The 13,686-nt window shown below is 44.3% G+C and overlaps 1 protein-coding gene across 1 annotated transcript; it reads left to right on the forward strand.

The window, feature by feature from the left end:
* The first annotated feature begins 7,047 nt into the window (after nt 1-7,047).
* On the forward strand, nt 7,048-13,174 carry LOC110500930 (suppressor APC domain-containing protein 1-like). The gene is made up of 4 exons (XM_021578436.2): nt 7,048-7,405; nt 8,776-8,943; nt 12,528-12,692; nt 12,870-13,174. The coding sequence occupies exons 1-4, from the start codon at nt 7,304-7,306 to the stop codon at nt 12,963-12,965; spliced, it is 531 nt and encodes a 176-aa protein (XP_021434111.2). The 5' UTR covers nt 7,048-7,303; the 3' UTR covers nt 12,966-13,174.
* Nucleotides 13,175-13,686: the final 512 nt, after the last annotated feature.

The following is a 13,686-nucleotide window of genomic DNA, read 5'->3' on the forward strand; positions in this document are numbered from 1 at the left end:
GTATTGCTAAGGACAGCACATTTGTCTATTAGCACATTGACCCATGTTGTCTAGAGAGTACAGGCCCTTTAGAAACACACACAGCACAACAGCCAATACCCTAACTTGCACAAAGTACAATGTATTATATGGTTGAGTAGGCCCTATTATGTATTGTGTTGGATGATAATCATATAATCTAAAAATAGCTATCATTGGTTTGACATGTAAAATGTTTCAGAATAATCTCATAAATATGTATTGGTCTTGTAAAAAAAACGACAGAAATCAGTAACTTTTGCGCTATCATTACAATACTATCCTACACTGAATCCTATTTGTCAAACTCAGGATGTGGAACAATTTTCTTAAAGGTAAAAAAAGGGAGGAATCTTGTCAATCGGCTTCTGGGTGTGAGGAAGCTCTGAAATGAAATACTTGCAGGCTTATATGCCCCAAGATGGTAAATGTGCACATGTGTCGTAGGAGGCACTGCAGAGGACACAGTTCACAGTTTCATTTCTACAGGAAGTCTATAGTAAGAGGAAGCAGAGAACCACAGGGAGGAGGACCTCAGTTCACACGTGTAGGGGGTTTCATATGCCCTTCTGACAGAATTAACCAAGGCTTATACGCTCATGGAGACCATACAGTATGTCCCACATGCTAGTATCAGAAGCACATGGGGTTTCATTTGATGGTTGTCAGAAATGCAGGACACCCCATAATATTAAAATGCTATTTTAAAACACATACTATTTTCAGGAAATTCTCAAGATTATCCTATAAATTAGGACACTCACTAGGCTTCGCTGTTTCCTGTGTGGTTCTGATAGTGATACCACATCATCAGACTTTGGCTGCAGGGAAAGAAGGGAGGCAGGCTGTCAGATTCCAGTAGTTACATGTCTGCTGCTAGCGTCGATTCATTAAAAATATAAGAGTACTACCACCACTAATTTTCTGTCTCCCCAAGGCTCAATATCATACTCCCTCAACATTCAGCCACGTAGGATATATTGCAACCCAAGCTGTGCAGAGCAATAATGGTATGGCAATAACAAGCAGCAAACCATGACGGACCCCCCCCCCCCCCCCACCAATACCTCCAACCTCCCCCATGCTCCAGTAAAGGAGGTGAAAGGAGGTGCCAGTAGGGGAGTAGTAGTCCTCCAGCTGTAGGAGTTACAGGTGGGTGAGGAGGGGAGAGGGGGACTGGGTTCAATTTCATGGGGGGTGAGTGGGGATCGGTGGGGGTTCAGGGGGGTAGGTTGGAGAGGGAGAGAGTGCAGCAGCTGGATATTATCAGGGGGTGCACTGGGGGAGTAAAATTTCAGGGTGAACTGGTTTAAGATGAACTATGCCTGGAAAGGCCAGGCATGGTGTTTATTTTTTTGGGGGCTAGCAGGACTGTTTTTGGGGGGGCTGGCAGGACTGTCTTTTGGGGGGCTAGCAGCACTGTTTTTGGGGGGGCTAGCAGGACTGTTTTTTGGGGGGCTAGCAGGACTGTTGTTTGGTGGGCTGGGAGGTTCTGTGGTGTAGAGCGCAGACTTTCAATTTCACTCTCTTCCTTTGGAGTGAGCTACAGTATGTGCTGTTGTGCGTGTATGTGTGTGTGCGTGTGTGCATGCTCGTTTGTGTATAGATACAGTATAGACATTTCTAGATACAGTATACAGTGGATTCAGAAAGTATTCAGACCCCTTGACTTTTTCCACATTTTGTGACATTATAGCCTTGTTCTAAAATATATGACTTTTTTTCATCACTCTAGACACAATACCCCATAATGACAAAGCAAAAAAAGATTTTTAGACATTTTTGCTAATTTATTAAACAGAAATAACTTATTTACTTAAGTATTCAGACCCTTTGCTACAAGACTCGAAATTGAGCTCAGGTGCATCCTGTTTCCATTGATCATCCTTGAGATGTTTCTACAACTTGATTGCAGTCCACCTGTGGTAAATTCAATTGATTGGACATGATTTGGAAAGGCACACACCAGTCTTTATAAGGTCCCACTGTTCACAGTGCATGTCAGAGCAAAAACCAAGCCATGAGGTTGAAGGAATTGTCCATAGAGCTCCGAGACATGATTGTGTCGAGGCACAGATCTGGGGAAGGGTACCAAAAACTTTCTGCAGCATGGAAGGTCCCCAAGAACGCAGTGGCCTCCATCATTATTAAAGGAAAGAAGTTTGGAACCACCAAGACTCTTCCTAGTGCTGGCCACAAGGCCAAACTGAGTAATCGGGGGAGAAGGTCATTGGTCAGGGAGGTGACCAAGAACCCGATGGTCATAATGACATGGCTTCACAGTTCCTCTGTGGAGATGGGATAATATTTCAGAAGGACAACCATCTCCACAGCACTCCACCAATCAGGCCTTTATAGTAGAGTGGCCAGATGGAAGTCACTCATCAGTAAAAGGCACATGACAGCTCATTTGGAGTTTGCCAAAAAGCACCTAAAGACTCTCAGACCATGAGAAACAAGATTCTCTGGTCTGATGAAACCAAGATTGAACTCTTTGGCCTGAATGCCAAGCTTCACATCTGGAGGAAACCTGGCAACATACCTACAGTGAAGCACGGTGGTGGCAGCATCATGCTGTGGGGATGTTTTTCAGCGGCAAGGACTGGAAGACTCAAGTCTGTAATCGTTGCCAAAGGTGCTTTAACAAAGTACTGAGTAAAGGGTCTGAATACTTACATACATGTTATATTTAAATTATTTTGGTTTTATACATTTGTAAGAGTGTCTAAAAACCTGTTTTTGCTTTGTCATTATGGGGTATTGTGTGTAGATTGATGGGGGGGGGGAAAAAACTATTTAATCCATTTTAGAATAAGTCTGTAACGTAACAAAATGTGGAAAAAGTCAAGGTCTGAATACCTACCGAATGCACTGTATACAGGTGTGTGTGTCTGTATTTAGGGTACCGAGTCGTCTGTTATTTTCAGTGTGTCTGTGGTTTAAGGTGATGAGGTCCCTGCTCTTTGAAAGGCGTTTTTCCAGTAAATGTATTTGTGTCGGTGGGCCAAGGAGATAACTCTGGCCTTTGTTTTCTTCCCAACGTGTGTGTATGATGGGAAGTGACTCTCTAGCCCTGTCTTAATGACACTCTACTTGACCTATGTAATCCAACATACTTAAGGTAAAGTTTTGGGCGAAATGTGTACATTTCAGACCCAAACGCTCTCACGCATACTAGCCTTGAATAGCATGTCTGTTCATTGTCTTTTGGAGGTAAGGTGAAATGCTGTTATAATTCCTATGCTGTGTTTTTATCCTTATCTTCATCTGGACCCCATCTGGTTTATATCTGGTCACAGTGTATAGGGCCCAGGCCTGCGTGTGTATGTGTAAGCATGTGAGCGTAGGTGAGTGAGGTCGTGCGTGCAACTAGCAAGGACACTCTCTCCTCCAGCTGGATGGAGTTTGCTTGAACTGCTGAACAGCAGTGATGATGAGGCTTTATGGGTTAAAGCATGTGTCAAACTCATCCCACGGAGGGCCGGGTGTCGGCAGGTTTTTGCTCCTCCCATGCACTTGATTGATTCATTAAGATCACTAATTAGTAAAGAACTCTCCTGGTTGTCCAGGTCTGAATTGAAAGGGAAACCCCCAAAAAACAGTAGACACTAAGCCCTCCATGGATTGAGTTTGACACCCTTGGGTTAAAGTAAGAGAGAATACATCCAGAGAACTGAGTGTATTCTGTAAGGGGAAACATTAGGGAGAGGGGCAGAGAGACCCTGTGCTGGGGTCCGCTCAATTGTTAAAGGGAGGTAGGGTGTTGATGGTGACTGGGTCAAGTGGGCTCATCTCCACTCAAATAGCTCTGGTCTGGAGTGAGTCTGATCTTATGAACCTGACTGAAAGAGAGAGAGGGAGAGACAAAGCGAGAGAGAGAGAGAAGAGAGAAAGAGAAAGATTCTTCCCTTCACAGACTGAGCCCCTCCTGTCTCATGGCTCGCTTCACTGCTCGCTTCACCTTGCGTAGTCAAGGTCATTACATGGGGTTGTGTGTGTAGGACTCCACCGACCTACTCGCTGGAACAATTGGCCTTGAGCATTGAGCAGGGTTGAGTAGGAGACGTCTGGCTATCTGCTCCAGAATAATGTTTAAATTACACCTCCGTTAAAGATACCCTCAGTGAGTTCTATTTCACTGGAGGACTGACTGGGGATTCAAGATCAGGTAGGTCCTTGCGGGGTTGACCAATGTGTGCACGTGTGTGCATACCTCTGTGGTTGCTTGTGTGTATTTATGTTTGGAAACTGTATGTGCTTGTTTGAGAGAGCTGTACAGGAAGCAGGGGCCAAATCTAAATCATCAAGTAGAGGTAGTGGACAGAAGTCTCTACTATGATGAGTGCTTTGGGAGTAGTGGTGTGTTACAGTGCTAATGCATTAGCAATCATCAACAAATAGCACGTTTAAAACTTTTGGGGGTTTGGTAATAATAATGTTTGGTGACAAGTAAAGCAAACAAAGGATAAGTCATCATCAAGACAGTTTGAGTTTCATACTCTTGTTTTTATCTTTGCTTTAGGGCAAGAGAGAACTGTTTAAGCCCTGGGGCTATGATTTAATTAGGGGTGTTTTCCGCCACACTGATCCTCAACAAGGGAACCCCACAGGGGTGCGTGCTTAGCCCCCTCCTGTTCACCCATGACTGCGTGGCAACGCAGGTCTCCAACTCAATCGCCAAGTTTTCTGACGACATAACAGTGGTAGGCCAGATTGTCAACAATGACGAGACCGCCTACAGGGAGGAGGTTGAGGGCCCTGGTGGAGTGGTGCCAGGAAATTAACCATTGCCTTGTTTTGTATCACATTCCAATGATAAAACTGGGGGGGACAAGAGGACAAGTACATTAGAGTGTCTAGTTTGAGAAACAGACGCCTCACAAGTCCTCAACTGGCAGCTTCATTAAATAGTACCCGCAAAACACCAGTCTCAACGATACTCAACTAGTCTAAAGAAGGCCAGTTTTATTGCTTCTTTAATCAGGACAACAGTTTTCAGCTGTGCTAACATAATTGCAAAAGGGTTTTCTAATGATCAATTAGCCTTTTAAAATGATAGACTTGGATTAGCTAACACAACATGCCATTGGAACACAGGGGTGATGGTTGCTGATAATGAGCCTCTGTATGCCTATGTAGATATTCCATTAAACATCAGCCGTTTCCAGCTACAATAGTCATTTACAACATAACACTATGTTTCTGATAGATTTTAATTCATTTTAATGGACAAAAAAAAGAGCATTTCTAAGTGACCCCAAACTTTTGAACGGTAGACATTGCTCGTTCTGTAATTTCTTAATTTCTTTCTTTTTAGATTTTTAGACTATGTGTGTATTGTCTTGTATTGCTAGGTAATACTACACTGTTTTAGAGTATGGCCCAATGACGTGTCAGCATATTCCTTGTTGTTTTGATCTAGACTGACTCTGGTTGATTTTAGTTGATTTTAGTTTTAGGATTATGTTGGAGATTAAAGACCCTGTCCTCGAGATCTCCAGAACAAGTCCTCCTGAGACAATTTGTTTGTCCTGGGAAATCTTCGATTGGCATTGAACCAACTGAACCAGCCTGCTCTGAATTGTACTCTTTTACTGCCCCCAAGTGGTTGTAAAAGGGTACAACTTTGTTTGGAAAGTTAGAAAACGTCATATGTAAACTAGCTGCTACCAGCAGTGAACAGGCACTACCGTTACAACAAGTAGCTTTATCTCTATCCGCTGGACGCAATGCTTCACTGCATTGCCAGCAAATGGAAGGGAGGGGCCCATTGACTCTATGTATGGTATAGGGAGGAACCCAGGACATTCTTTTTTTGTACCAAACCCTCTTGAAAATTGGGAACATATAGTTCTATTTGCTGTAGCATTCCTCGTCTGAATTAGCCTGTTTACACATTCCCTTGCTGTAGTCATGGAGCTGTCAATCTCTCAACTCATCATTTAAATGACACTTAAGAGGAGATTTAGATTGATGTGCTTTCACAGTAGGCTACATTGTCTTGACGCTTGTAAAAATAAAATGGGGCCCAACCGCTCTCTGTGCCATGGTCACATTTGGACCAAGGTTACATCTTGCCAGGGGGCATCTGCAGCAAAACCCCATGGTAATCATAGATTTTCTTCTCTATGGGAGTGATAGCGTGTTGCGTGCCGTGTCAATTTGCTCTGTTCAGACTGTATTTGAATACTGTATTCTACATATTTAAACCAGGCTTACCGGGCTGTCAGAAACAAATTGACACATTAAAAACAACCTTTTGTTTTTAATGAAATGTATACTAGTGTCAACTCTTAGAAACCAAATGCTATCTGTGACTTAAAAGGCTTCTTTGGCGGTCCACATAGGATAATCCTTTGAGGAACCCTCATTGGTTCCAGGTAGAACCCTTTTGGTTCCAAATAGAACCGTTTTGGGTTCCATGTAGAACCCTTTCCACAGAGGGTACTACATGAAACCCAAAATGATTCTACCTGGAACCAAAAAAGGTTTTCCTATGGGGACAGCCAAAGAGCCCTTTTGTCACCCTTTTTTTCTAAGAGTGCAGAATCATGTAAGCCTGAGGCTTTTTGTCATTCTCGTTTGACAGCAGTCAATGACCTAAGCGTACTGTACGTACCTTATGGTACTTTGCATTGTGTGATCTCTATGCTCAAGTGAAGTCACATTCCATAACATGTTAGAACAGAACAAACGCGAAACTGTTTGCCTGAAACCAGGGATAACTCCTCACGGCATGGCTACACCCATTCAGTCTGTACTCCTCTGTTTCGATAGGGGATGTTTTTGATGTAGTGTGTGGAGCAGGGGAAGAGGCTGCTATCTCCATGCCTGTGTTACCCCCCCCCCCCCCCCCCCCCAGTCAAAAAAATACCCCAGGCTCACTTTTCCAATTCCTGTTTTCTGTCGCTGCAATCTTTTTTTTCCATTGCCTTGTTCAGTCCCCTCTGGTGGATCTGTCAATAAGCCAGTCATGACAATGACACGTAGAATTTTTCATTACCTTGCCCCAGGGCACTATATAGTTCACTACCCATGCCTCTTTTCCACTCTTGTTCACACCCTCTCTCTCTCTCTCTCTCTCTCTCTCGGATTCTCTCTATTTGTTCCTGTCCTGTTCAGACGAAGCCTGCTGTGTTCCCTAGCTGTCTGTACTGCTGTTTAGCGAGAAGTAGAGCTGTGTAGGATTGAGCAGGACAACGTGTGACCACGTCTAGGGCTGTGTGTAGGGCTGTATCAGCAGGGCACAAGGGCTGTGTTGGGCTGGCAGAGGTAGGGCTCTCCCATGGCCTACCCTCAGTGCCCAGCCCCTGGGTCCTACACCATGGTCATCATCCCTCTCCGGAGCAGCCTCTACAGTCTTGACGCCCTACGCTTCTACCTATGGGTGAGACCTGTGTGTGTGTGTGTGTGTGTGTGTGTGTGTGTGTGTGTGTGTGTGTGTGCCTGAGTGCGTGTTGATACGTATCAGGGGCTTCAGTTTGACAGATTCATAGGTAAAATATGCTGCCGTGAGTGCACACCGTGTCTCTGTCTGACTGACTGACTTATTGCACCGTACAGTATGTTCTGCATATTACCAAAGTGAGCGTATCAAGACAGGAAGGCCGGCGTGTGCATTTCACATGGTCTTATTTCACATAGGATTATGTAGAGAACTGTAGCTGCGATTATAGATAGCCAGTGTCTGTTCGACATGAAATGAGAGAGGGAGTTACAATGAGGCAATCAATTCCAAGCGTCATAGACACAAGCTATTGTATTGAGTTTGTATTGAGTAACACCAGCCAATAGTATCAAATCAAATCAAATGTATTTATATAGCCCTTCTTACATCAGCTGATATCTCAAAGTGCTGTACAGAAACCCAGCCTAAAACCCCAAACAGCAAGCAATGCAGGTGTAGAAGCACGGTGGCTAGGAAAAACTCCCTAGAAAGTCCATAACCTAGGAAGAAACCTAGAGAGGAACCAGGCTATGTCGGGTGGCCAGTCCTCTTCTGGCTGTGCCGGGTGGAGATTATAACAGAACATGGCCAAGATGTTCAAATGTTCATAAATGACCAGCATGGTCAAATAATAATAATCACAGGCAGAACAGTTGAAACTGGAGCAGCAGCATGGCCAGGTGGACTGGGGACAGCAAGGAGTCATCATGTCAGGTAGTCCTGAGGCATGGTCCTAGGGCTCAGGTCCTCCAAGAGAGAGAAATAAAGAGAGAAAGAGAGAATTAGAGAGAGCATACTTAAATTCACACAGGACACAGGATAGGACAGGAGTACTCCAGATATAACAAACTGACCCTAGCCCCCTGACACATAAACTACTGCAGCATAAATACTAGTACACCCCAGGTTCTATCTGGAGCTTCATTACACACATAAGGCTACACTCTTACATTTTTGTCATTGCTTAAAATGACTCTATTCACTCCTTGTTTCATGAGGTAGTTCTAGTGTCATGGATACAGATCCATGTTTAGTCTTCGAAAGGCAGAGCAGCAGGACTCCATTGCAAACAGCCACCCCAATGACAAATTCCCACATGTTTAGTCCAGCTCCTCACAGCTTCCTGGCAAAAGCCTCAAGATAGTATTACAGTCGCACAGTAGTAGGCGACTCATCAACACTTTATTTCCATATCCAACACAACATACTTGTAGCTCTACCAACTTCCCTTTCCAACACAAATCTCCTATATGGAAAATAAAGCTAATTGAATTTGAATGTTGCCTAAATCTCACTTCTTGTTGTCTCAGATTAAGAGGCTAAAGAGCTTGGAGAGGGAGCAGGACTCTCTGTGGACCGGGCTGCAGGTTCTGGAGCGAGCCCGACTATGGTACCGTCATAGACTGGAGAACAACAGATCCAGGCAGGCTAACGTGGGCACCGGGGCTGGAGCTAGGGCAGAGGTGTGGGGAGGAGAGGTGAGTTACTACAGTGAGATTGTTTTACACAGATAGACAGAGATACAGAACTTCGCAAATTGTTCTCCATATTGGCACCAAACAATAAAACGAGCAGTCTAACTAACATTTTAAATGGGAATTTTATGCCTTGGAAACTCAAGCTGAGCTTGCATATTCTGTATATACAGTTTAAGTTTGAAGTTTACACACACTTAGGTTGGAGTCATTAAAACTTGTTTATCAACCACTCCACAAATTTCTTCTTAAATCAAATCAAATGTATTTATAAAGCCCTTCTTACATCAGCTGATATCTCAAAGTGCTGTACAGAAACCCAGCCTAAAACCCCAAACAGCAAGCAATGCAGGTGTAGAAGCACGGTGGCAAGGAAAAACTCCCTAGAAAGGCCAATATCTAGGAAGAAACCTAGAGACGAACCAGGCTATGAGGGGTGGCCAGTCCTCTCCTGGCTATGCCGGGTGGAGATTATAACAGAACATGGCCAAGATGTTCAAATGTTCATAGATGACCAGCAGGGTCAAATAATAATAATAATCACAGTGGTTGTAGAGGGTGCAACAGGTCAGCAACTCAGGAGTAAATGTCAGTTGGCTTTTCATAGCCGATCATTCAGAGTATCTCTACCGCTCCTGCTGTCCCTAGAGAGTTGAAAACAGCAGTTCTGGGACAGGTAGCACATCCGGTGAACAGGTCAGTGTTCCATAGACGCAGGCAGAACAGTTGAAACTGGAGCAGCAGCACGACCTGGTGGACTGGGGACAGCAAGGAGTCATCAGGCCAGGTAGTCCTGAGGCATGGTCCTCGGGCCCAGGTCCTCCGAGAGAGAGAAAGAGAGAATTACAGTGTCCTTAAATTCACACAGGACACCGGATAAGACAGGAGAAATACTCCAGATATAACAGACTGACCCTAGCCCACCCAACACATAAACTACTGCAGCATAAATACTGGAGGCTGAGACAGGAGGGGTCGGGAGAGACTGTGGCCCAGTCCGACGATACCCCCGGAAAGGGCCAAACAGGCAGGATATAACCCCACCCACTTTGCCAAAGAACAGCCCCCACACCACTAGAGGGATATCTTCAACCACCAATTTATCATCCTGAGACAAGGCCGAGTATAGCCCACAAAGATTTCTGCCACGGCACAACCCAAGGGGGGACGCCAACCCAGACAGGAAGATCACGTCAGTGACTCAACCCACTCAAGTGACGCACCCCTCCTAGGGACGGCATGGAAGAGCACCAGTAAGCCAGTGACTCAGCCCCTGTAATAGGGTTAGAGGCAGAGAATCTCAGTGGAGAGAGGGGAACCGGCCAGGCAGAGACAGCAAGGGCGGTTTGTTGCTCCAGTGCCTTTCTGTTCACCTTCACACTCCTGGGCCAGACTACACTCAATCATAGGACCCACTGAAGAGATGAGTCTTCAATAAAGACTTAAAAGTTGAGACCGAGTGCGTCTCTCACATGGGTAGACAGACCATTCCATAAATATGGAGCTCTATAGGAGAAAGCCCTGCTTCCAGCTGTTTGCTTAGAAATTCTAGGGACAGTTTGGAGGCCTGCGTCTTGTGACCGTAGCGTATGTGTAGGTATGTACGGCAGGACCAAATCGGAACGATAGGAAGGAGCAAGCCCATGTAATGCTTTGTAGGTTAGCAGTAAAACCTTAAAATTAGCCCTTGCCTTAACAGGAAGCCCGTGTAGAGAGGCTAGCACTGGAGTAATATGATCAAATATTTTGGTTCTAGTCAAGATTCTAGCAGCCATGTTTAGCACTAACTGAAGTTTATTTAGTGCTTTATCCGGGTAGCCGGAAAGTAGAGCATTGCAGTAGTCTAACCTAGAAGTGACAAAAGCATGGATACATTTTTCTGCATCATTTTTGGACAGAAAGTTTCTGATTTTTGCAATGTTACGTAGATGGACAAAAGCTGTCCTTGAAACAGTCTTGATATGTTTGTCAAAAGAGAGAGAGATAGTTTTGGCAAGTCAGTTAGGACATCTACTTCATGCATGACAAAAGTAATTTTTCCAACAATTGTTTACAGACAGATTATTTAACTTACAATTCACTGTATCACATTTCCAGTGGGCCAGAAGTTTACATTGACTGTGCATTTAAACAACGTGGAAAATTTCTGAAAAGTATGTCATGGCTTTTGAAGCTTCTTATAGGCTAATTGACATCATTTGAGTCAATTGGAGGCATACCTGTGGATGTATTTCAAGGCCTACCTTCAAACTCAGTGCCTCTTTGCTTGACATCATGGGAAAATCAAAAGAAATCAGCCAAGACCTCAGAAAAAAAATTGTAGACCTCCACAAGTCTGGTTCATCCTTGCGAGCAATTTCCAAACGCCTAAAGGTACCACGTTCATCTGTTCAAACAGTAGTATGCAGTATTAACACCATGGGACCATGCAGCCATCATACCTCTCAGAAGGAGACGCGTTCTGTCTCCTAGAGATGAACGTAATTTGGTGCAAAAAGTGCAAATCAATCCCAGAACAACAGCAAAGGACCCTGTGAAGATGCTGGAGGAAACAGGTACAAAAGTATCTACTGTATATCCACAGTAAAACGAGTCCTATATCGACATAACCTGAAAGGCCGCTCAGCAAGGAAGAAGCCAGTGCTCCAAAACCGCCATTAAAATATCAGACAACAGTTTGCAACTGTACATGGGGGCAAAGATTGTACTTTTTGGAGAAATGTCCTCTGGTCTGATGAAACAAAAACAGAATTATTTGGCCATACTGACCATCGTTATGTTTGGAGGAAAAAGAGGGAGGCTTGCAAGCCGAAGAACACCATCCCAACTGTGAAGCACGGAGGTGGCATCATCATGTTGTGGGTGTGCTTTGCTGCAGGAGGGACTGGTGCACTTCACAAAATAGATGGCTTCATGAGGTAGGAAAATGATTTGGATATATTGAAGCAACATCTCAAGACATCAGTCAGGAAGTTAAAGCTTGGTCGCAAATGGGTCTTCCAAATGGACAATGACCCCAAGCATACTTCCAAAGTTGTGGCAAAATGGCTTAAGGACAACAAAGTCAAGGTATTGGAGTGGCCATCACAAAGCCCTGACCTCAATCCCATAGAAAATTTGTGGGCAGACCTGAAAAAGCATGTGCGAGCAAGGAGGCCTACAAACCTGACTCAGTAACACCAGCTCTGTCAGGAGGAATGGGCCACAATTCACCCAACTTATTGTGGGAAGCTTGTGGAAGCCTACCCAAAACGTTTGACCCAAGTTAAACAATTTAAAGGCAATGCTACCAAATACTAATTGAGTGTATGTAAACTTCTGACCCACAGGGAATGTGATGAAAGAAATAAAAGCAAGCTGAATAAAATCATTCTCTCTACTATTATTCTGACATTTCACATTCTTAAAATAAAGTGGCGATCCTAACTGACCTAAGACAGTGAATCTTTACTAGGATTAAATGTCAGGAACTTAAATGTATTTGGCTAAGGTGTACGTTAACGTCCGACTTCAACTGTATATGTCTTTACAAGCTAACAAGTGTCGTTAAACCGTACAGTCGATATTAAACGTATCCCTCTGTACAGGGGGTGTCTTCATGCCTCCTGCGGTCTCAGATCCAGAGGGTGAATGGATCTTTGGGTAGTCTGATGATTGAGCCCAACGTAACCAGCTGTCCCTCCTCTCCGAAGAGGGACGGGGTCGAGGTATCAGACAATGAGCTACGGTGGCAGAACACGGTACTGGTACAGGTGAGAGAGTACCCCTTTAGTAACTTTATCCTTGATCTCCAACCCTGGTCTTGGAGAGCTAACGGGTGTGCTGGCTTGTTTATTTCACAGCCCAGCACTAAAGCATCCTACTTCAGTTCTTTTGATTCATGTGAGTGGGTAGATTAGGTCAATTTTTCCTATGTTTTATTTTGGCAGGAGGTGAGCGAGAAGAATTTTCAAATCTCCCTGTTGGAGCTGGAGAGAGACCGCCTTTTGCAAGAGCTGAGTGTGCATCTAGGTGTGGAAGTGTAGTGGGCATAACTGAGTTATTTGAGTTTGTACATTGCTATTAAGCCCATTTCACTTTTATCCCACATGAGCGCACACACGTGACTGAACACCACTTCATAACTCTTCAACTAAAGTTATTCCAATCTATGTACGGATCTCATCACTGTAAATATGCTTGTAAAATAATAATTCAATATACTGAATGTACAAAGACTGAGTGTGTTATTGTCTTGTTTTCTTCAGTCCTGGTGGCTGAATAACCAGACTGACATGTAGGATCATCACCTCAGGCTCGTCCTCAAATTCCAAACCTGTATGCAAATGCCAAGTGGTCTTAGGCTAATTATGTTTGTCTGTCATGTACCGCCTGTGAAACACAGAGCAACACCAAACATCCCCAGAAGGCCCTAAGACCCTCAGCTATGGTGAAATGTGAAGGTGAATTCAGCATGCATATGTTGCAGTTCAAAATCTACAGTCAGAACATAAGCAGAGACAAACTATAATATTTAGATGATTGTCAAGTTATATATATTTTTTTTAAGAGATTGAAAAGGTGTCACCAAGTACACTGCAATCTGATACACCAACTCCTTGTGCAGTAGATTTGTCTCCGGGCAGTAGCTAGTACCCTGCCAGCACCCTGTACCCTCTCTGTCAACGTTCATCATAGTTCACATTTCCGCCCCAAGCCTGTGAGGTTTCTGTCGATACACGTTACCGCTCCTCCGCTGGTGGTCCC

The sequence above is a fragment of the Oncorhynchus mykiss genome, chromosome 21 (assembly GCF_013265735.2).
Source record: "Oncorhynchus mykiss isolate Arlee chromosome 21, USDA_OmykA_1.1, whole genome shotgun sequence".
Taxonomy (NCBI): Eukaryota; Metazoa; Chordata; class Actinopteri; order Salmoniformes; family Salmonidae; genus Oncorhynchus; species Oncorhynchus mykiss.

Excerpts from the sequence above, each read along its gene's own strand:
- LOC110500930 (XM_021578436.2), top strand. The coding sequence starts at position 7,304 with ATGGCCTACCCTCAGTGCCCAGCCCCTGGGTCCTACACCATGGTCATC. Across the intron at positions 7,406-8,775 it reads CCCTACGCTTCTACCTATGG|ATTAAGAGGCTAAAGAGCTT; the intron begins GTGAGACCTGTG and ends TTGTTGTCTCAG. Across the intron at positions 12,693-12,869 it reads AGAACACGGTACTGGTACAG|GAGGTGAGCGAGAAGAATTT; the intron begins GTGAGAGAGTAC and ends TTATTTTGGCAG.